General features: G+C 38.5%; 1 protein-coding gene across 1 annotated transcript; it reads left to right on the top strand.

Moving 5' to 3' along the window:
- Nucleotides 1-3: 3 nt before the first annotated feature.
- Nucleotides 4-21,522, top strand: zgc:113054 (uncharacterized protein LOC541322 homolog). Its single transcript, XM_055022950.1, has 11 exons — nucleotides 4-134; nucleotides 727-916; nucleotides 3,205-3,296; nucleotides 3,387-3,619; nucleotides 8,320-8,556; nucleotides 8,632-8,706; nucleotides 8,786-9,002; nucleotides 10,338-10,546; nucleotides 14,150-14,222; nucleotides 19,724-19,841; nucleotides 21,106-21,522. The coding sequence occupies exons 1-11, from the start codon at nucleotides 119-121 to the stop codon at nucleotides 21,299-21,301; spliced, it is 1,656 nt and encodes a 551-aa protein (XP_054878925.1). The 5' UTR covers nucleotides 4-118; the 3' UTR covers nucleotides 21,302-21,522.
- Nucleotides 21,523-21,874: the final 352 nt, after the last annotated feature.

Genomic DNA, 21,874 nt, shown 5'->3' with positions numbered 1-21,874 from the left:
CTCCTCCTCCCCTCTGTGAGTTACATGATATAACCGAAACCTCTGGACCTCCAGCAGCACGTAAACCCTCCGTGGTTGTCAACTGCAGAAACCGACGTCCCGCCCATAAACGGTAAATATGCTGCCTGACAAAGGTAAGTTCGTTACTCAACTTTTTTTGTACCGATAAGTTCGAGTGGCTAAAGGAGGAAGAGAGAGAGAGAGTGGTCACAGTTTGTTACTGAGTCCAGAGAGAATCCAGGCTGTGTTCAAGTAGAAACCTTCTGTCTCATTACCACGAATCTAAAAGCATCAATAACAGTTGCATACTCACCATAAACTTGGCTGATCACTTTTAATGCAATATTGACATTTAAATATTTTTGGTTATTATACTGATGAGTAGCCTATGTGTTTAGACTCACTAATCACCCTGGTATTTATAACACTTAAGTAGATGTTTATACTTCTTTTGAAACTTGAACATTCATTAGAAAATCATTTAAACTTTTTAAATGATCACAATGCTTTTGTTTTAAATTAGCATGTCTTGCTTTGCATTTGTCTACATGGGTGTGACTTTTTTTACATTAACCATAATTTCTGTAACTTGCATAACAATTCATAACTTGTTGTAAATTATGTTTCATATGTTAATTGATTTTTATTTTTAACCTCAACCTGCCAGAGGACTATAAATAAAAATTGAATTGAATTAAATTGTCAATTCTCATGTGATTGTCCCAGTTCCTGACACCCCCGTGGAAGTCATAGTGGATCTGTTGACAAAGGCCCAGGGTATAGCCTCAGCATGTGCCACCGTTCCAGAGGAACTGAAAAGCCACCTGCAGAAGGCTCTCGACATTGCCAGTGGACTAGACAACTACCTGGAAAAAATTGCCACCAAAGAGAGCGAACCTCTGGCAGAGCTGTATAGGTATGACTGTTTTTTTTTCTCCACTAAATCTTCTGATAATAAAAGTGTTTTACTGTATGAAATGCAGTCCCCTGTAGAAGCGTTCATACTAGAGGTGTGCTGACCGATTGGCCACAGATCATAATCGGCTGATTTCTTTCCGTGAAAAAGTGTGTGATCGCTGATCACTGTCTCTTGTTGCCGATCACCTGCATCTCACTTCTCAATCTGCCCATACACCTCATCTCCTCTTTCCTTCACGCTGCGCAAATCCTAAGCGATGCGGCCAGGAACTATAATGCTCTAAGAGTGAATGGGGAAGTTTGCATGTTCCGCTGTAGAAATACCTCGGAGGTGAAGTAAGTCAAAATGCATCAACACAACAAATATAATATGACATTTAAAAAAAAAAACACTTGAGGGAGTTTGGCTACATTGGCTACAGGAAAAAAACGGACATCTGGAGCGATCACATAGCAAATAAAGGAGCACACAGCTACCAATACTCACCCGGAAGAGCATAATGGTCAGAAAGCTAAACAAGTAACCCGAAAAATATTTTATGTCAATGAGCTAATAATGGTGTAAGATGCTGGTTCTGCTTCCGCTTTACAGACGAAGCTTTGTTTCTGCTCCACCCGCAGTGAACTCTCAAGCCAAACATCTGCTTAAGGCTGCTTAAATTTAAATAAACAAACAGATTTTACATATGTATTAAAACTTTGCTATGTAATAATATGAGCTAGATAATCCCTGAAAAATATTGATCGCCTCTGCCTCCTCCCTGTGATCTGCAGAATTACTCTGCTCAGTCAGAATCAGCATTAATCAGCTAGCCATGCTGTCTGGAAGTTTTGAATCAATAACTCATGATTGTTTATTTTGATGCAACCCGCATTTGACTCTGAATTAATATTTCTTTCTTATTTGATATAGACAGTGTTGTGAGATTTATTTGACGCATGTATAATTTATGGTACAGAGAACCTCACTGTTAAGTATGTATTGTTTAATTGATTGTAGGTTTTTCAGTTGTCCTTTTGACTGAATAGCTGTTGCATTGTGTCTGCAAATATTTTGCATATTTATGTCCAAATCAGATTAATTTATTGCCAGATAATTTTTCTATTTTGTCAGATTACATAGCAGTAAAGCGAAAAATTGACAGCCAACCCAGGTGATCGGCAGAGATTGGTAATCAACAAAGATCGGCACATGATTGGAATCGGCAGCAAAAAATCTTATCGGAGCGTCCCTAGTTCATACCGCTGAAACTCTTTCATAGTTCTCTACGTTATTATCACAAACATTTGTGTATTTAAATGGAAACAGAATCAAGTTATATTTTATTGATCCGAAGGGGAAATTGCTAATTTGTTGACAATCAATCAATCAAATTTTATTTGCATCGAAAATTTCAGCAACAAGGCATTTCAAAGTGCTTTACATCATAAAAACACAAACCCATGCATAGAATCAATAATTGAAACATTGCATTTAGTCAAGTGCCATTGTTAAATTCTTAATCCATTATGATAAAGGCAGCTAAACAGGTTTTAGTCTAGATTTAAAGGAGCTCAGTGGTAAAGATTAGCAAATATAAATTAAATCATTAGTGACAAAATTTATGACACATCTTAAATTCTAATTAAATATGACCAAAATATTAAATGAATTAAAGACATAAAATGAAATAATAACAAATATGTACATAAAAATATGTAAATTTCCAACATAAAACATTTTTAACATAAAACACATGTAAAAAAAAAAGTGTTTAACAAAGACAGAACAAAAAAGTTAAACAACAAAAACAAGTGAAAAAGCACATTTAATTAAACACAACAGTATGAAAACATATTAAGTTGTAGACAATCAAAATGGTACATGGTTTACAAATGTTTTTATAAGCACAATCTGAAAAGTCTTGCTTTCATCTGTAGTCAGACCATCTATGTTAATAAAGCCTCATTCAGGATTTCCCTGGTATTTATCTCTACCAATCTTTAGCTTTGACCACCTTTAGGGGCACTCTGAACCCATTTCTCTGGATTTTGTTTAGAGGTGTTAAAGAGGACTGGACACAAATGCAGAGTACATTTTTCTGATTTTTTTTTTTTTTGCTGAAAACCATATGTACATTTCCATGTAGCTCAAAATGATGCAGTGCTTTGTGTTTGTCTATTGCATAAAATAGATTGATATTTGTAGTTGTAAGATGATATAATGTCAAAATGTCCCAGGGGTGTGAATATTTTTACACAGCAGTGTCCCAAGATGTAAAAACAGTCATGCATACTTATTGGTAGGAAGACCATGTCTCACAACTGGGACCAAGTGTTTGAGGAGGGCAAGACTAAGTTCCGGCTTCCAAAGGAGTGCATCACTGGCCATGTTGAGGGTGGGACATTTATATGCACCGTTTATTATTATTACATTTCCTCTGTTATGTGTTTCATTATGATATATTATTGGGTGTGCTTTTTGGCAGGTCAAACCCTTAAGATGCTGATCCACATGAGTCAAGCCAAGAGGGTCCTGGAGATTGGGATGTTCACCGGTTATGGAGCTCTGTGCATGGCAGAGGGGCTTCCAGAAGATGGCTGCCTGGTGGCTTGTGAGCTAGAACCATACCTTAAAGAGTTCTCTCAGCCTATCTTTGAAAAGTCTCCACATGGTAAAAAGATAACTGTCAAGGTTGGATCTGCCATGGAGACCCTTAAGGTGAGAGACAGTTGGTGTTAGTGTGATCTAAGTAACATCTCACATCTGTTGCATATCAGTGCAACAGATTTGCCCTTGCAACAATATCAATGTGAATACCCCCATGGCACTGCATTGCATCAGCTAAAATACACTAACTGTGCTGGCAAAGATGTTTGTTATTTCAGTTTTTAGTCAGATGTACGATGTCCAAGTTTGGGTTCAAAAACCATTCGAGTCAGAGGTTGTGTTTGTCTTTGGTAAACATTCTATGGCTGCAATGTATAAATACCATGAGAAGGCTACAAAGGTATCTAACACATAGGGGTCCCACTGGTCTGCATATAGATGACTCCTGAGGTCCAGATCTTTATGATTTGTGGACACAACAATGTTTCCAGCACTGGTCATATGATCGGAAAAGTTAAGTACCTTGCTGGCACCATACGATGATTATGGTAGGGGTTTGTCCCGCAGTTAGCAGTGTCCTTGAGCAAGACACTTCATCTGCCTTGCCTGCTGGTGTTGGTCAGAAGGCCCAGTGGTGCCAGTGCTCTGTTAGACTGCCCCTATAATGTAATACTCACCACTGTGTGAATGTCTGCATGGCTGTGTAAATGACTGAATGTAGTGTAAAGCGCTTTGGAGTTCTCTGGACTTAGTAAATGCAACACAAATACAGGCTATTTACCATAGGACTTAACAGAAAAAGTAGCATCCAAATGTTCATTAGCATACATGACCACCTTTATAAAAAGGGAGAGGTATCAACAGTTGGCTATTTTAGAGCAAACAAGTCTATGTTAACATATTGCAGGGGAAGAGAGAGATCACCTGAGAAAATCAATTGTTGATTGCGAATAAACCTGGACCTAAAGAACCTTTCCAAACAACTTGAAGCCCATCATTCTGCATCAACAAAGATGTCTGAAGCAGTCTTTCTAAAACTGTGTGAATGAATTAAGTGCAGCTGGAGTTCAGCAGTCTGACAGTTGCAGGGAGGAAACTAATTTTCAGCTTATTGGTCTTGCTCTGGATGCTCCTCAGCCTCCTATCTGAGGGAAGGAGATGGAACAGACTGTGTGCAGGATGGGTGGAGTCTTTCATGATGTGAAGCACCCTCCTCCTGCATTGTAATCTGTAGGGGTCCATGACGGAGTTTTTGTTTTATTATTACAGTACACAGGCATGCAGATCTAGGTCTGTGGCTGTACTGAATTCAATATGCCAGTGAAGAGGCATATTCACTGGCATACTGTATTGCGCCCCACGCTAACTAACTGCATCTTAACATTTAAAATAAAATTACTTTACTGGCCAGTGGCTGAAAGAAAATGTTTCTTTTTGTCCATGCAATTCAAGTATATTTTTCTTTTATTATGCATCTAAATTCCATGTGTCCCTAAAATGTTGAAATTTTACACACCTCAGGACTTTTCTGATATCCATGTTTTTTCCACAAGTTTTCTACTTCAAGTTGCAGGGTCAACTTGAAGGTAGGTGGTCTGTGAGTGTTTGTCAAATGGGGTAAGTTAAGGTGGCCCAGAGGTGCAAACCCCTTCTACAAATTCAAAAACACAACAAAGTTAACAAAGCACAATTACAACTTACAAAAACGCTACAACATTAACAAAATGGAAGCGGCATGTCCCAATGTGAGACCTGAGAAATCGCTGGACAATAGGCATGAATACGTATACGCTGAGTCCTACTTAAGTCACCGTCATCTTGAAAGTGGCAGTGGAGAGAATGTGTGGCGTGGACTAGTTTCAACTGTTTTACAGTAGCCTTTACCTTTCACAGGTAAGAATTAAAGATAGTAACGTAAATTTACGAGCAGAATTTCTTGACTTGTGGCCAGTACTGTGCATTTCCGTTGTGAAACAAACTTCTAAACAACCAAGAAATGTTTCCTTTGAGACTAAATTGGCCCAGTTAACTACTCTGATTATTTTTTAGCCTAGCTAGCTTTTTTCATACTGCATTGTTTTTCTAAAGAGGGAGAGGCAATGAGAAACAGGCGCCTTAGTCATTTATTTATTGTTGTCTTGGTTACCTAGAAGTTCACGAGACAATTTATGTAGAGTAAAATAATTTGTTTGATGTAACAGCGAACCTGAAATGGACTGAAAGTACATTAATCCAGAGAGCAGCGTGAAGACTGAGGGATTTTATCAGGACAGGTCCATAAAGATCAGATCTGGAGCTGTTTTTTTTCCAGACTTATGTTTCGCAGCTCATCTCCGCATTGTCTGTGTTTAGATGCTAAGTCAATGCCCCCATATGGTGAAGATATGTTTTTTTTCTGCATATGAATGAATCAGGGATGTATTTTGGGGGCCTGCCCATAGCAATCCATGTGTAACCTTTTTAATTTTGATGGCTTTTCATCAATACTCTGCGTTGTGTGAATATGGGACCAGGAGACAGGATGAGACAAAATGTAGTTTAGGATATGCTTAATATACACTAATATTACACCACTATTACACAGCTTCAATGTCAAATAACATCACCACCAACATGATCCATTTAGCATGGTTTAATAAAAGAGTGTTATTATTCAAAAATATTTAAAATTACAGGGTCGGGGTTATAAAGCCAGATATAAATTAAATTTACCTTCATCTTCGACAAAATAAGTAGGAGTAACTGATAAGAAGTCTACTAAGTAAGCAGTATGTGACGTAGCATTGACATGCACATGCACATTACCACAAGGTAGGACGAATTAATGGGTAGGACAGAAAGTTAGAACACCTGCCACACAAGAAATAATTAAATATTACTGTTTTAGGTTTTATCTGAGTGTGAAGGATCTTTTATTTTGAAAATCCTTTAACTGTCTTGCGTGTCAACATTGAGCCCACAAGCACAAATTGAGTAAGAAACAGATGTCTCTGTGAGACAGAGACACTGGGCCTTTTCTCTTTACAAAAGAGAAAAGGCCCAGTGAAGAGACAGGAGAAAGGATTTAGCCTGGGAGGTGATTCCTACATTCCAAGCCCGCTCTGCATAATATGAGGTATGCATGGAGTAATCTATCAGGTATGCATGGAGTAATCTATCTATCTATCTATCTATCTATCTATCTATCTATCTATCTATCTATCTATCTATCTATCTATCTATCTATCTATCTATCTATCTATCTATCTATCTATCTATCTATCTATCTATCTATCTATCTATCTATCTATCTATCTATCTATCTATCTATCTATCTATCTATCTATCTATCTATCTATCTATCTATCTATCTATCTATCTATCTATCTATCTATCTATCTATCTATCTATCTATCTATCTATCTATCTATCTATCTATCTATACTGTGTTGCACAGTATTGATTTGCCCTTGCAACAATATCAATGTGAATACCCCCATGGCACTGCATTGCATCAGCTAAAATACACTAACTGTGCTGGCAAAGATGTTTGTTATTTCAGTTTTTAGTCAGATGTACGATGTCCAAGTTTGGGTTCAAAAACCATTCGAGTCAGAGGTTGTGTTTGTCTTTGGTAAACATTCTATGGCTGCAATGTATAAATACCATGAGAAGGCTACAAAGGTATCTAACAGATATGCAGAAAGGGCAACATTTTACAAAGAAAAGCAAAACACGTGCTTTCAAAACCTAGGAAATTAAGCAACTTCAGCCTTGATAAAATGACCCCTGAAATGTGGTTTGTGCTTTTTACCTCTAGACTCTAGAGGCAATAGCTGGTGTGTAGATTCAGCACAATCTGTGGTAAAGGTTCATCCACTGCCAGTTGACTATACACACAACTGCTGTCAAATTAAAGAAATGATTGAGTTTGCAAGAAATAAAATCTGAGCTTAAACTAACCCTAATTTGTACAAACATCTAGCTGACCTAAATAATAATGAATTTGTTTTTTGAGGAGATTTAAATCTAGACTGGTTGACAACATCTTCAGGTAGCTTAAAAACTATCTATGATTCTTTAAATATCACCCCGTTAATTAACTACCCCACCCGACTTCATAACAAATGCCCTCTAAAATCATCACTCCTTAACTTAATTATGACAAATGCTCTGCATAAATATACAAGGATAACCTTAGTGATCATTGTACTGTAAGTACAATTAGAAATCTCAAGTTACTAAAACCTAAGCCAAGTATCTTGAGTTGGTCTAACTCCAGCATATTTAAACGCTCTCTTGCATAGATCTGTTAGTTCTCATTCTTTACGCTCTTATGACATTTTTCTTCTGCATGTTCCACGTGTTCAAACTGAAAAGGGGAAGCAAGCATTCAGTGTGTTGGCTCTTACAGTGTGGAATCAACTTCAGTCTGAACTCAAGATGTTGGAAATTATTTCATTAAATTTATTTTGAGCATCTCTTAAAACTAGGCAACAAGATTCTATGAAACAAATAAATAAAAATAAAACAAGAAGTTGTGGAGTATAAGTTATTCCTAAATAAGAAATAATTACTCTGGGTTCTTGTCGGTGACAGGCCAGTGAGACAAAAAAAAAAATCATGTTTTATATAATTCAGCAGAATCTTAATTTGAAAACAAAGAAAATATTTGAGATGTTTTGACCCGCTGCACTTCTTCACCTCTTTACTTTTACTGTCGCTGTCTGTGTCAGTTTGTTTTCATTAACAGACTGGTCGGTTATTAACCGACATTTTAGTCACTTGCAAGTTTTGTATTTATGTCACGTCCCTTTTCTTTTTTTTTTCAGGAATTAGCCGCCACCGGTGAACAATTCGACATGGTCTTCATAGATGCAGACAAGAGTAATTATATCAGTTACTACAACTTTATTATGGACAATAACTTGTTGAGACTGCAAGGGGTTATATGTGTAGATAACTCACTCTTCAAAGCAAGGGTTTATCTTAAAGACACTACTGATAGCAACGGCCTGGCACTTCGAGATTTCAACCAGTTTATTGCGAATGATCCCCGGGTGGAGCAGGTACTTCTCTGGCTACATTTGGGTTCTTGATTCCTAATCTCTTTTAATGTTAATGTTACCCTTTGTGTTTGAAAGGTCATCATCCCTCTCAGAGATGGCATCAGTCTTATCAGGCGTGTCTCTCTGTCTTCAGCACATTTGCTCTCTCAGGTACAGTGAAATTTGCTGACTCCTTCCTCTTGGCATAGTTATCTCTGAATAAGCCTGAGTGTTAGATCTTGTCCATTAGGATGACATTACAGATGATGAAGTCTTTCGAGGCGTCAAGGGCCATTTCATCCTGGATCGGATGCGTCTGGATGGGAAGGTGGCCTATGTGACAGGTGGAGGGCAGGGCATTGGTCGGGGGTTTGCTCATGCCCTGGGTGAAGCTGGTGCCAAGGTGGCCGTGGTGGACATGGACCAGACCAAAGCTGAGGCAGTGGTTAAAGAGCTCCTCCTCAAAGGTGAGATACATGGTCGCTAAAAGGATCTGTCTTGCATAAGTAAAAAACTTTTTCACGCTTAATCACTTTTAGCCCAATTTATTAACATTTTGCTGGATGCATTTTATCACATTTAGCTATGTTTATTTACATTTAGTCGTATTTAGCCACGTTTATTTCCATATAATCACATATTGTCAGATTTAACAGAAATTTTGTCATCTGAGCTGACGTTTCTTGACGTTAGAGAGAAATTTAACCATCACTTTTTGCTAGTTACTTCTCTGCAGAGCAGCCCAAAAGCAAGTTTCACGGATAATTCACAGAAATATCAAATGCAGCAGACCTCAAACTACTGGCTCTCCTAAATATAAACTCACGTCAGCAAATGGGCGATTAGTTCATGGCTTTGTCACTGGCCATAATATTGATGTTATGTTCCTGACAGTAACATCTGGATATTTTCTATTTTTCTATGTTTTCTATTCCATAATCTACAAACTATGGATCTGATTAACTGGTCTCGCAAAGTAATTGATCAAATTTTATCCACAAGACTGAGCACAGGAGAACCCTTTGGTGCTGTAGGGACATACCTGGATTTATTCATGGTAACAGGATTTCTGCTGCTTGGAGCTTTTGCGGATGGATACCTGGCATATCAACAGGTTTGCGATGGATTTGGCTGAACTATTGACCACTCCGACTGTTTTGATGGACAGAGACGCAAGTTTGATGTGAGTCTTGCTGAGACACATCCCAGCTGAGGACTAATACTAACGGGATGGAATCAATCTTGGAGAAGTTGCAAGCCTGTTAGTATTATTTATATAGTATATATAAAAAAGGCCAATCTCCAAAATTTCATTAGTGAATAAAACTATTGAAAATATGTGTTTTAACAGTAGCTACTTAACGATAACCAACCGTTTTGATGTCTTCCAATCTAATTTCCATGCTCACCGCAGTGTTCAATGACATTAACATAAATACAGACAGTAGAGAAACCACAGTTCTAGGTCTGTTGGACCTCAAGCTCAGCACTTGACATTGTTGACCACGTTCCAGATTTTTTGCTTTTGTAAATAACTGAAATAAAATCCTGCACCTTACAGTTAACAACTTTGCATTGCATTCATAAATTGTGTTACCATTTTCAGGTTCTGGCCACCAGATGGCAGCATGCTAAAAGCTAACTTGCATACCTGTTTCCTGCTGGCTGTGGTGGATTAATATGTAATATGAACTATCACATAGGTTTAAAAATAATGAAAACTCATTCCACTAGCAGTTATAGTTTTAGGTTTTAATAGTTAAGTCAAAATGTATATTTATATATTTTTTTACCTTTTCCAGGCATCAACGCCATTCCTATCCCAGCTGACATCAGCAAGTGGGACGATGTGCAAAGGATGGTTGACACCATTGTGTCAAAATGGGGAACGATCCACATCGCCTGCAACAATGCTGGCATTAACAAGAACTCGGCCAGCGAAGATACAAGTTTAGAGGAGTGGGACCAGACCTTCGGCGTAAATCTGAGAGGGATGTTTATGTGCTGTCAGGTGTGTGGGACCGAGGTGACCTGCGTGGTTGTATCATTCAATTTGATCTTGAGAGCAACATTTTAGCAATTCTGGTTGTTGAGTTAATCATTCGGTACTCAAAAACTAGTTACATAAATTGGCAGAAATATATGGGCTGAGAGGTCAAAAAAACTATATCTGATATTTAGATTCAATTGTGTTGGAACCGAAAGCAAACAGCAGCGTGTCGTGATAAATTTTGCTGAATGATAAATTGTACCAGAAGTTATTCAGATAAATGATAATATTGATTTTCAAGTAATTTAATGATAATTGCAGAATAATGCCAGAAAACATTAAGAAATATTAATAAACGTTATTTTCTAAATAACATTTTTAAAATACTTTTTAAATATTCCCAAAAAATATCAAAGTAAAAATGTAGGTCAAAGACCTGAGTGATGTTGATTCCCCCCTTCTTCCCATCTAACAAAATTGGTCTCAAATGTTTGTGATGGTTTGTGCAGCAAAGGTTTCCCTTTGTGCCACTATCATTTCAAAGATATTAAGAAAATGTTTCCAGAAGTCATGAAACATCAATCAGCTCCCTTACCTTCTTCAAATCAGACAAAATTGGTGTCAGTCAATTAGACTACATTTGTGCTGGTTTGTGCAGCAAAAATGTTTGTTTGTGCTGCTTAGGCTTGGAAGATATTAATAAAAGTTTAAAGGTCAGACACTCCCCTCACTTTTACAAAATCAAACAAATTTGGTGGAAAACGTTTGTGCTACATTTGTGCTGGAATGTTTGTGCAGCAAAAAGTTTTTATGAAAAAAGTATAATTTTAAAGATAATAAAAAATGTTCAGAGGTCATCAAAGGTCAAATCTGTTCATGATGGAACTGTGAATTTCATTTAAAAATGCTTCGGTGCTGACCAACCAGCACAAACTTAGCCAAGTTGATTGACTCCAATTTTTTTTATTTTATTTATTTGTTTAGTTTGGAAATGTAAGCAGGGAACGGGGGGTTGACCTCTGATGACTTCCTTTCATCATCTTGACAATGATACTGGCACAAACAAAAGATTTTGCTGCCAAACTTAGTCAAGTTTATTGGCCTCTTATGACCCATGGAGACTATTTTAATTAATATCTTTAAAATGATAGCTGCACAAACAAAAATATTTGCCGCACAAACTTAGCCGAGTTGATTGACACCAAATTTGTTTGATTTTATAAAAGTGGTGGGTGGAGGGAACCATTAATGGAAACATTTCTGAATATTTTTTAAATGATAGAGACACAAGCAAACATTTTTGCTTTACAAACCAGCACAAATGTTTGAGACCAATTTTGTTAGATTTGAAGAAAGTGGGGGAGCTAACTCTGCTGAGGTCATCCAGTTTCTGGTTGATTTATTGATTCATTGCGAAATGCTTAAATACATCAGTGGTCTAAATAGGAGAGAGCAATCTAAAAACAATGAATTAGAACAACAAAAAAGAGTTTTTGTTTATCAGTGTATGGAATGGATTGAATGATGAGTTCAGAAAAAGTACAAATATAAGCTAACTTAAGAAACTGTTTGAAAAGGAGCATATTTGGAAATATGCTGTATAAGATGAGTTTTTCAAAGTCTTTCAAAGAAACACACGATTTCTGACAAGTGGGAATCCATTGTTCATATTGTTGTAAAACAGCCGGATGAAAGTATCCCAGTCTATGTTGTCACACCAGAGGATAGAGAGGGCAGAGAGAGGGTTCTGCATTGAGACATGTTTCTCCCTTGTGGATTCCTACTAGCAACTTGGAGACCAGATGATATGGTTTAAGGTTTCCCCAAATCCCCTGGTGCAGTGTTCAGTGACAAATGAGGAGGAGGACCTTGTGGCCAACATATCTCCAGTGGTGGAGAATACAGATCAGGAACCACAGTGGGAGGACTCATGAACGTCTTTGCAAAGTGTGCCACCGTCACAAAATACCCTGAATCCCAATCTGAGTTCATTTCAGAACAAACAGATTTGGCAGGGTCAGTGGCTGAAGCTAGTCCAGTTTTACCACATTCAGGACTCCAAAGAAGGCGTGTTCAACCAGCCTTCCTCCGTGACTACCAGGTTGGCTCTAAAGGTCAATATCAACACCACAGCTTATATTCCCCGACACAGCAGACACTGGTTTCTAGTTTTTTGGTGTCCTTCCAACAACAACTCGCAGGGTTATTTCAGTCCCTGACTACTGGTAGTGATGAGGACATCACATTTTAAGTGAGGGAGGATGTCACCCAGCTGTATTTGTTTATTGCGTGTTATTTGCTTTCCTGTATTGCTTTTACTTTATGGGTAGTATCGCTTCAAGGGTAAAGTATGACATTATTTTGATTGCAGTTGCTAGGGGGATTCCTGGGCTTTGGAGTTTCAGAGCTGCTGCAGAACTGAGACATACTAGTCTCTGCCCAGCTTCTGCATATCGCCTGACTTCTTTATGCCGGATATATGTTTTCCAGCTAGAGCATAATTGTGGCCAATATTGATGGGAGGAACATTGGGAAGGTGTCTGCGGAGGAAGAGAGAGAGGCTGCTAAGTTCCCGTGTCTATGAACGCCGACTGCCATCTTCATGATGGGTCGCCATCCCAGTCAGGACAACCTCTTTTATCCATCTTTTTTGTATGCATCACACACACAAATAGAGAGCGCTATATGAACAATTATGATATTTTTTTTTTTTTTGCTGGCCGGCTTCTTTTTTAATTTTTTTTTTTTTACCTAGGATACTAAAAGGATTCTTTGCAATCTAAATTTCATTGTATTTATTTTCACATTGAGACAAACATAATTTGTCCTACACAGTCAGAAGCGTGTTTAAGTGAAATAAGCACAGTACATGTATTCCACTCATGTTTGGAGCGAATGTTGTTTTGTTTTTGTTGTTGTTGTCGTGGTAAACTCTATGACCGAGTTAAGACGAGGTTGAATGTGTTTCAGAATTTGTAATAAATTACAAATTCTAGTCATTGGTTACAAAAACAGCACATCATATTTGGAGCGATGTAAAACTGAACATACCTGCTACATATAGTGTTAAGGACAAGTATTGTTTTTTTGTCGTAGAACTTATGTCACTAAAGTGTCAATATTTGATATTTTGAGGTTTCTTTACTTTCAATTAGGTAAGTTGGTTAGTATTCAGATAGTTTTCTTTTGTTTGTTGTTTTTAGCATTAGCTCACTCTGAAGCCATATGCTTCACTTGCTGCAACATCTCAATCCAAAAGTGCATCTTTTTAAAATAAATAACATTATAAAATGTTCAACTTTGTGTGTGTTGGCTGCTTGAGATCTGAAGAGGATGGATCCTTCATGTTATGAGCTGGCCACCCCTAGACAGGTCATAACAACTGGAATTTATTGCAATAGCAATAAGTCAAAACTTATCACAATAAGACATTTATCACAATAAACATGCACACATATTTCATCTCATAAACTTTTAGCTTTGAAAGTTAAAGCCCACAGCTGCACATCTAAAGTCACAACTTCCAAATCTTCAGCTCCTCTCTCCTGTGATAAACTACACGTTTTCCAGCCTCTCAGTGCGACCTGTAGTAATGTTTCTGTTCCCTCTGAATCCTCACCTCAGGTGGCTGGTCGAGTGATGTTAAAGCAAGGATACGGAAAGATTATTAACACAGCTTCCATGGCCAGTGTAATAGGTGAGTAATGATTGCATTCTCCTCTCTTTCTCTCTGGAGCTGCTCAATGTCAGCATTTAATCTCACGATTTGGCGTGAGCCATTGGGCCAAGGAAAGGAGGGGAAAAGGGAAGGGTCTACTCTTCAAACTCAGGAGAAAGGAGATATTTGTTGCGGGGGTTGTATTATTATTTACAAGGTTCATGTCTCTAACAAGATTAGGCAGCTTTCACTTAAATTCAGTCGCTCCAACGAGATCCAAAGGTATCTGCCGCTGCTTCCAGCAAAAAGCACAAAGTGTCGTGATTGCATCTCTCCGAGGCACTTTTGCATCATAGCAAACATCCCTCTCTCCAGAGCCTTGCAGCGGATGAGGAAGACAATCTGAGGTCCAACTTGGGAGGGGAGGGCTCCTGTGCAGAGTCAAAAAACCCACCAACATGAGCCCTACGGGCCTTGTTTTAGCAGTGTAAGATACTTTGAGAGTTTTGGTGAGGGCCTAGCAAAAGTCACGCCTGGTGCAACAGTTCATTGGTGGTTAAAGTTAAAGGTTAAAGGATTGGCCTCGTAAAATGGTGTGCCATATGGGTTCCCCCTCCTTCACTTCCTCTGCCAGTCCCGATTTGCAGGAGGCAATCTGTAATACATGAGCGTGCTGGTAAATAGAGGCTGCTTTAAGAAAATGATCAATTGCCTTCATTGCGTCCAGCCCTTCAGGAATTCACTTCATTCGCTCCAGACATCTGTTATAATATTGTCATAATGTGTAATCAGATGGGAGCTGTATGAACCAAGTGGAAGCTGGAAATGCAGCCGTAAACGGCCAATTAAAGTGCACAATGACAGCTTTTTGTCCATCTGCTTCATCAAAGGGTGTGTGCGCACACACGCAAGTGTGCATGCACATGCAAGTGCACGTATCACCACACTTGCACTCTTTCTTGCAGACTTTCTGACCATCGCAGCTTTATTCTTCTTTTCCTCAGTCATGGCTGGAGTAGAAGTATCTAATGTGATGTGCAATTATTTGCCCCTTTAAAGACTTCTGCTTTTTATATGCTTCAAAAAATGCTTTAATATCAGCAAAGTAAAGGGGAAAATGTTTTTAGATAATAATTTCATATTATAAGAGGAATAAAAAAAAAAAAACAAACTGGCCCAGTGAGAAGATACAACAGAATGAAGATACAATGACAACATGAAGTAGGCGAAAGTGTCTTGGAAAGCAACATGTGCCCTGATGTACTACAGAACTCCCTTCAATTCTCATCTCCCTTCAGTTGTCTGTCTGGAATTTCTCCCATTGAGCAGAATTTCTCCAGTGGAATTTAAAGGTGTTCTATTAATTTTCTGCACTGTTTTGCACCTGCCGCGCTGACGTCACAACTACATGCGCAAATGTGGCTCTCTTTTTTCCGCTTTCAGTTACTAAGACAAAGTCGTATTTAAGACACAAATAAAACAATACTATGCACTTTCTTTAAGTTTTCATGGATTTCCAAGCGATCCTGAATTAAGAAGACGGTGGCTTGTAAATATCCGTCACTACCAGTTCAAGCTAACGCCGCACAACAAAGTTTGCAGCCTTCACTTCACTCCGGATCAGCTTCTTCACCCTAAAGACGAAGGTGAAGGAGCCGTCCTGTGTTATTTTCATTGAATCGCTTCTGTATTCAGCCTGAAAGAGCGAGTGTTTGAGAACTAGAGAGCAGAGCCTGACAGCCGAGCCACTGATCCGCCTGTACACCCCGCTGTAAACACCGTCCTAATGAGCCCTTCACAACAAGCATGCAAAAGTAATAAAACAAAATAACACAGAGACCTTAAGCAACACGGCCATATTTTTCTAAAAGTAATAACTCTGAACCTGAACAGTCAGTTGAACTAGAACTCCGATACCAGAGCTGCTCTGCCGTTAAGCTCTGGGCTCGTTGTGCTTTATCAGGATTCAAGCAAAAAGTATGAACTGTAATCTGCTCCCCCCTCTCCCGTCGCGTTTATTGTCGTTAACAATAAACACACGTAATATGCTTGAAAATAAAGCTAATGTTAGCCACAAAATTTAAAGAAAGTAAAACTCACCTTTGTATCTGTTAATGTATAACGAGGCGAACATCTTTAAACCTTTCTCCAGCTTACTTGCTGGGGCTTCGGATCGATGTACATCATTAATTGTTACCTTGGAAAAGCCCTGCAAATACCCAGTGTAAAGTATCATTTTCAATAGATCGGAAACAATTGAGCCGTTTTTCCCCGAACGCGGAAGCTGAGGTGCAAAGAGCCCATTGTAGTATGCCTGTAACTGTAGCAATGGCAGCAGAGGAAGTGAATGAAGTCATTCAGTTCCATATTCAGTTCTCATTAACAGCCATCTTGTTTGGCTTCATCTTCTCTGTTCTCAGTAGAGGATGGTTGTTTACCATGCGGAGCTGGTAGCTTCATATTGCAGCCTACTTCATGGTTGAATATGTCACAGCCAAATGTTAACTATAGATCCTTGGCTATTGAGAACAAGGTGTAGAACATGGGGCTAGTTTTTACCAGTCTAGTCCTGATCTAAAAGAATTAACAAACAAAAACAGATTGGAAACAGAATCATTGCTATCTGTCAATCTGGAAAGGGTTCTTTCTTCAACTTTGGGACAAACAGAGAGAGACGCCATTTATGTAATTGTGATAGATATTCTCATGGATGGCTGGTATACAAAAATTACTCCAGGACAGCGTTATTGTGTTTGATGAGTGCAGGAGGTTAGAAGAGAATGAAAGGTCTCATTATGTGTGTAAAAGGTTAGTGTTCATGACTGAGCAATTACATAGTGGAAATGGGCAAAAATATCAACCATTAATGACATCCACACCACTGTTGACCAACACAAACATACATTTCCATTTCACATTTACCAGAAAGCATCATGGTGATACCAGAGAGTTGTGTGAAAAAATCTTCTGTAGACTCAAAGGTAGAACTTTATATCTTCCTGTCAGTCAAACATGGTGCTTGAAGAGTGATGATGTGCACTTGATATGCTGCGTCGGAATTTTAAAGGTTTACTGTGAGCAAATGAATGAATGACTGATACAAAGCACAAAAGCAAGTCCTCTTCTGAAAAAAACAAAAACAAATGTAGGTTTTGGAATGCTCTTGTCAAAGTCTTGACTTAGATTTGACTGCAAAAGCTGCAGTGTTACTTCAAACAAACTGTTCATGGTGAATTCTTCTTCTGCAACGTGACTGAATTCAGTTCAATTCAGTTATTGCTACCAAGCTAGTTTGAAGTGTCCATGCATCCTTAAGAAGCCTTCAATTCATGTATCTAAAACTGTGGCCTTAAAACGTTACATTCACATAAGTTGGCCTCAAATACATTGATTACATGTTCTTAATTTTAGGGCAGGACTATTTAATCTCGCCTACGATTTCCGTAGACATCTTGCATTCTGAGGCAGTGGAGGTTATTTCTAACTAATATGCCTTGGCTAACTTTTTTGAGCCCATTGTGGGTTAAGTGCAAATTTATTGCCAGTTGGCAATTTTCACCACTCATTCACTCTGATGCCAACCCATAGGAGACTAGATGAAAGTCTAAAAATACTTTTGCCACTATATAGGTTTTAAATTTCATTCATAATTGTCTTTAAAAGTCTTTAATTAAACTGGTAAAACCTTCAGAAAGCCTATAGTTAATGGGCTTATTAGCAATCAGTTTTCCTCCAGAAGGCCTATTTTGTTTGTTTTTTTCACCTGAACACATTAAAGCAGTTTTTGTAGTGTATGTTGTAATTCCTATATTACTTGTGTTCAATGTTAAAATTTTTTTTAACTCAAAACATTCATGCAACAAAAAAGCAAAAACATTGTTTTAAATTTCTAAAAAATTCAGGCGGTGTGTTGATCTTCATGATGGATTTGTGGCTCACTAACTCTGATCTGCACAAATTGCCTCCATGGTAATACGCTCTACAACTGCAGCTTTATTCTGGGGAGATGAATCCATCATTTGAACTTCTTATCTGCTCGGAAGAATTCAAAATGTAAGCGTACGCGATAAAGAGCATGTTTTCACCCAGAACCAGAGCAGTAAGTAGCTGGATGAATGTTAAAGAGGGCTTTGGAGAACGCGCTGCCTTCGGCCTCTATTTCCCTTCTTCGGGGGATTACTGTTCTTTAAGTCGGCGAAAAACATCAATGCACATTTACTTAAAGGATGAAGGCATTTTCTGAATGATATTTTGGAGCCGTATCATTGGGTCTTGAGCTAGGATTACTGCTGTTAGGCATTGCAAGCTCTCTTTCCTGTCCTGATAAGTTGGATTTCATCTTCAATATGCGTGTAAGCTGTGGGCTCTGCTCTTTCTCGCCTGCTCCTCTCAGGTCCTAGCCCGGCCTCATCCGGCCCAACCCAAACCCGCTGCTACTATTCCCTTCGACATTCCACATGCAATACATCTCTTTTTTCATCATTCTTTCGTTTATTTCTTCATCGCTTCAAAATGTTTTACTTCTAGTGTGCACACTTTTTGACTGAATAATATAAGCTGAATGCTCCAAGCCATTTATTTCCCAAGACAGGTTTCTTTTTTACCTCTCCACAGCTGGCGGGTATTTATCATCCCGGTCTCACACTGAAACCATTTGGCAGTCAGATCAGTGGGTGATGAGGTTAACTACTAAAGTTGTATGTAACTTGGAGCCTTCCTTGTGATGATTAATCAACCAGCAGAAAACGAGCCCCTGTCCCGGCATCCCATGCAGTGTGCAGCATCTGTGATGGTCAGGGCAAACAAATGGCTCCCCATTTTTGTTGCTGAGACCATAGCATAACTGGGTATTATGAGCAATTAATTTTATATGACTTCATTCGCAAAGTTGAAGGGAAAGAACTTTTCATGTAATGCCCATAAGCACCAGCATGCTAGGCTGGCAAAATGTTGTTGGCTCTCTTGAGGAAAATATTTAAGTCTACAAAATATTTGAAAGTTAATTGTTTTGGTGTTTTCATTTAATCATTCTAGATCTCAAAGTGTGTCATGAAGAGCCGTGGTATTTAATCTGGAAATGTTGAAACTCAGTTCAGACTCATTAAAAAACTGTGAAGCTAGTCTAGCGCTAGTTGAAAGCTATGTTAAAGTTAGCGTTATTAGCAACTGAAAGTTAGCCGGTTCTGCAGCTGAAAGCTAAAATCTACAAATACATTTTTAACTCCCTATTGTAATTGTCTGCACACTAAAAATGTCTTAATATACACGGAACAAGAATATAAACACCCAATGTCACATATAAGAGTTTTATGAACATTTGGGTTATGCTAAATTTAGAGAAATATATTTTCAGTAATTAGTGATCTTCATAAGGGCATTGATAACATCGTGGTTTGGCCATTTGTAGCGGCTCAACAGTGATTTGAACATAATAGGGGTCAGGTTGAGGAATTTGTCTATAAATGAACTCAATCAACATTTTTCCAAGTCTTTTCTTGTAAACACATTTAATTTCATTAACATGTCTTTCCTCTCTGCAGTGCCCCATCCTCAGAAGCAGCTTTCCTATAACACGTCCAAAGCTGGAGTCGTCAAACTGACCCAGACTTTGGGAACTGAATGGATTGACAGAGGAGTGCGTGTCAACTGCATCTCACCGTGAGTGTTTGCATCACTTCACCTGACATATTTGTTCACCTTGTTTGATTGTTGTGAAGAATTGGGTGGTTAACCAAAAGCTGTGATTAATGAATTTACTATGGAGCTCTGCTTTGAGAACAATGCACTAATTTACACTCACGAACAACACGTCACCGCTTAATTAGACGAGGTATTGAGGGATGATTCGACTGAGAGCTTGCTCTAATTTTTCTCAAAGCAGCAGCAACAATGGAGCCTTGTTTTAATTTAAAAAAAAAACAGCAGAACACAGTTTTCTGACTTCTTTATCTGTGTGTTAAAATATGAGAGAGGAGGCAGAGGTTGACCCTAGCTGGAGCATCCTCAGCCCAAATGCGTCCAGCCACACTGGGCAAACCAGACCCAGAACACTTGGCTTTATAAATAATTGGGCTTGTTAGCTTGTTTGCTAATTTTAATTTGCAGAGAAGCTCTTCTGTCTCTCTAATTCAATTCTCTCCACCCTTTTGCGAATAGGGTGTCTCAATGGTCCACTGATTTCTTTAAAGTAATGGTTGGTAAATATGCATAAAAAAAGGAAGGGGTGTGAGGGGCAATTAGCATTCGTGAGGCAGACTGGAGCCCGGTTCTATTGCCAATTTTTTTAGCCGCAGCGGTGATAAGCTGCATTATCTAGAAAATTGGCTGAGGGAAAACAGCACCTCTGATTGCCAGGAGAGGTTCCAGATAACAGGGCGGTTGAAGAAAAATATAATTGAGGTGGAATACATTAACCAGGGGTGTCACACATAATCCTTGAAAGTGCTAATATATCCAAACGTTTGAATTCTATATCCATGTATTGAAACAATGATTCAGTCATTGTCACACTAATTGTGCCAGTTGACGTGTTTTTTCAGATGGAAGCTGACAACACACATTTTCTGGTAAATTTGTACCTAGTTTTAGTTTCAAATTGAGAAACATATGCTTAAGAAGCAGTAAAAACGAATGCGAGCCAATTACTCCAGACGTCTCATCTTACCTGTGCTCCTCTGAGGAGGAGCCAGTCAATAAAGCATTCCCCCATACTTGCGGTAAATATCATGTCACCACACATTCTTCGTGGGATAATTGGTTTTATTTATATCACCGAAGTGATGCCTCTGAAGCAACACTGTCACTCCTAGCTCTGCATTGTGATGCCTTCTGATTTCATGGTAGATTTTTCTTTTCTTTCCTTCACATCTCTCTCTGTTTCTCTCTCTCTCTCTTTCTTTCTTCGGCTTTCTCTGTTTTTCAGGGGGATTGTTGACACCCCTCTCATCCACTCTGAGGATCTGAGGAATCTGGTGCAGCGCTGGCTGTCAGATATTCCTGCTGGTAGACTGGCTCAAGTGACAGATCTGCAAGCCGCAGTGGTCTACTTGGCATCTGATGTCTCCGACTACATGACAGGGCATAACTTAGTCATAGAGGGTGGGCAAAGTCTGTGGTAGAGGCAGTACATCATTCTTTTTCCTCACTCTTTTAGAATTAATCTTGATATTTGGAGTTTTATGAGGTGCTGCTTTTCTGTTTGGTGTCTTAAATGATACAACTGAACTTTTAACAGATGAAAATTGTTAGCATATTTTGTTACACTACAATCAAATCCTTGTATTTTATCTTGATATATGTGAGACTGGTGTAAAAAACTAATAAAAAAATCTGGAAAGTATGGCATGTTTGTATTTACTTTAAAACACAAGTAAATACACGTGTTTTCATTATCCTGTGTTTTCAGGTTCATAGGACTCTTAAAGCCCAATCAAGTGAAGATGTTATGTTACATATACTTTCTATATTTCCTTTTAATTTGGGGTTGTGTCACTTTAACAACTCCTACTCTTTCTGGAACTCCACCTTTAGGAACTCATTACATCTTTCAGCTATTAACCAACATTTTTACCAATGTTGCACTGAGAATTAGCTTCTACCATGAGTTCCATTTGCTGGCTAGTTTCTTTCGACTATCCAGCAGCTAATTGCATTAACTGCTGAAGAAGTTGAGGAGTCGAGTGCTCCTCTGG

This window comes from Poeciliopsis prolifica, unplaced genomic scaffold, assembly GCF_027474105.1.
Source record: "Poeciliopsis prolifica strain line A6 unplaced genomic scaffold, Auburn_PproV2 SCAFFOLD093, whole genome shotgun sequence".
NCBI classification, from domain to species: Eukaryota; Metazoa; Chordata; class Actinopteri; order Cyprinodontiformes; family Poeciliidae; genus Poeciliopsis; species Poeciliopsis prolifica.
The sequence above is the reverse complement of the archived record's forward strand: the minus strand, read 5'-3'. Positions and strand labels throughout refer to the sequence as shown.

What these genes read in the sequence shown, in the direction of transcription:
- zgc:113054 (XM_055022950.1), top strand. An exon ending in CATCACTGGCCATGTTGAGG is followed by an intron (nt 3,297 to 3,386) that starts GTGGGACATTTA and finishes GCTTTTTGGCAG; the next exon opens with GTCAAACCCTTAAGATGCTG. An exon ending in ATGATCCCCGGGTGGAGCAG is followed by an intron (nt 8,557 to 8,631) that starts GTACTTCTCTGG and finishes TGTGTTTGAAAG; the next exon opens with GTCATCATCCCTCTCAGAGA.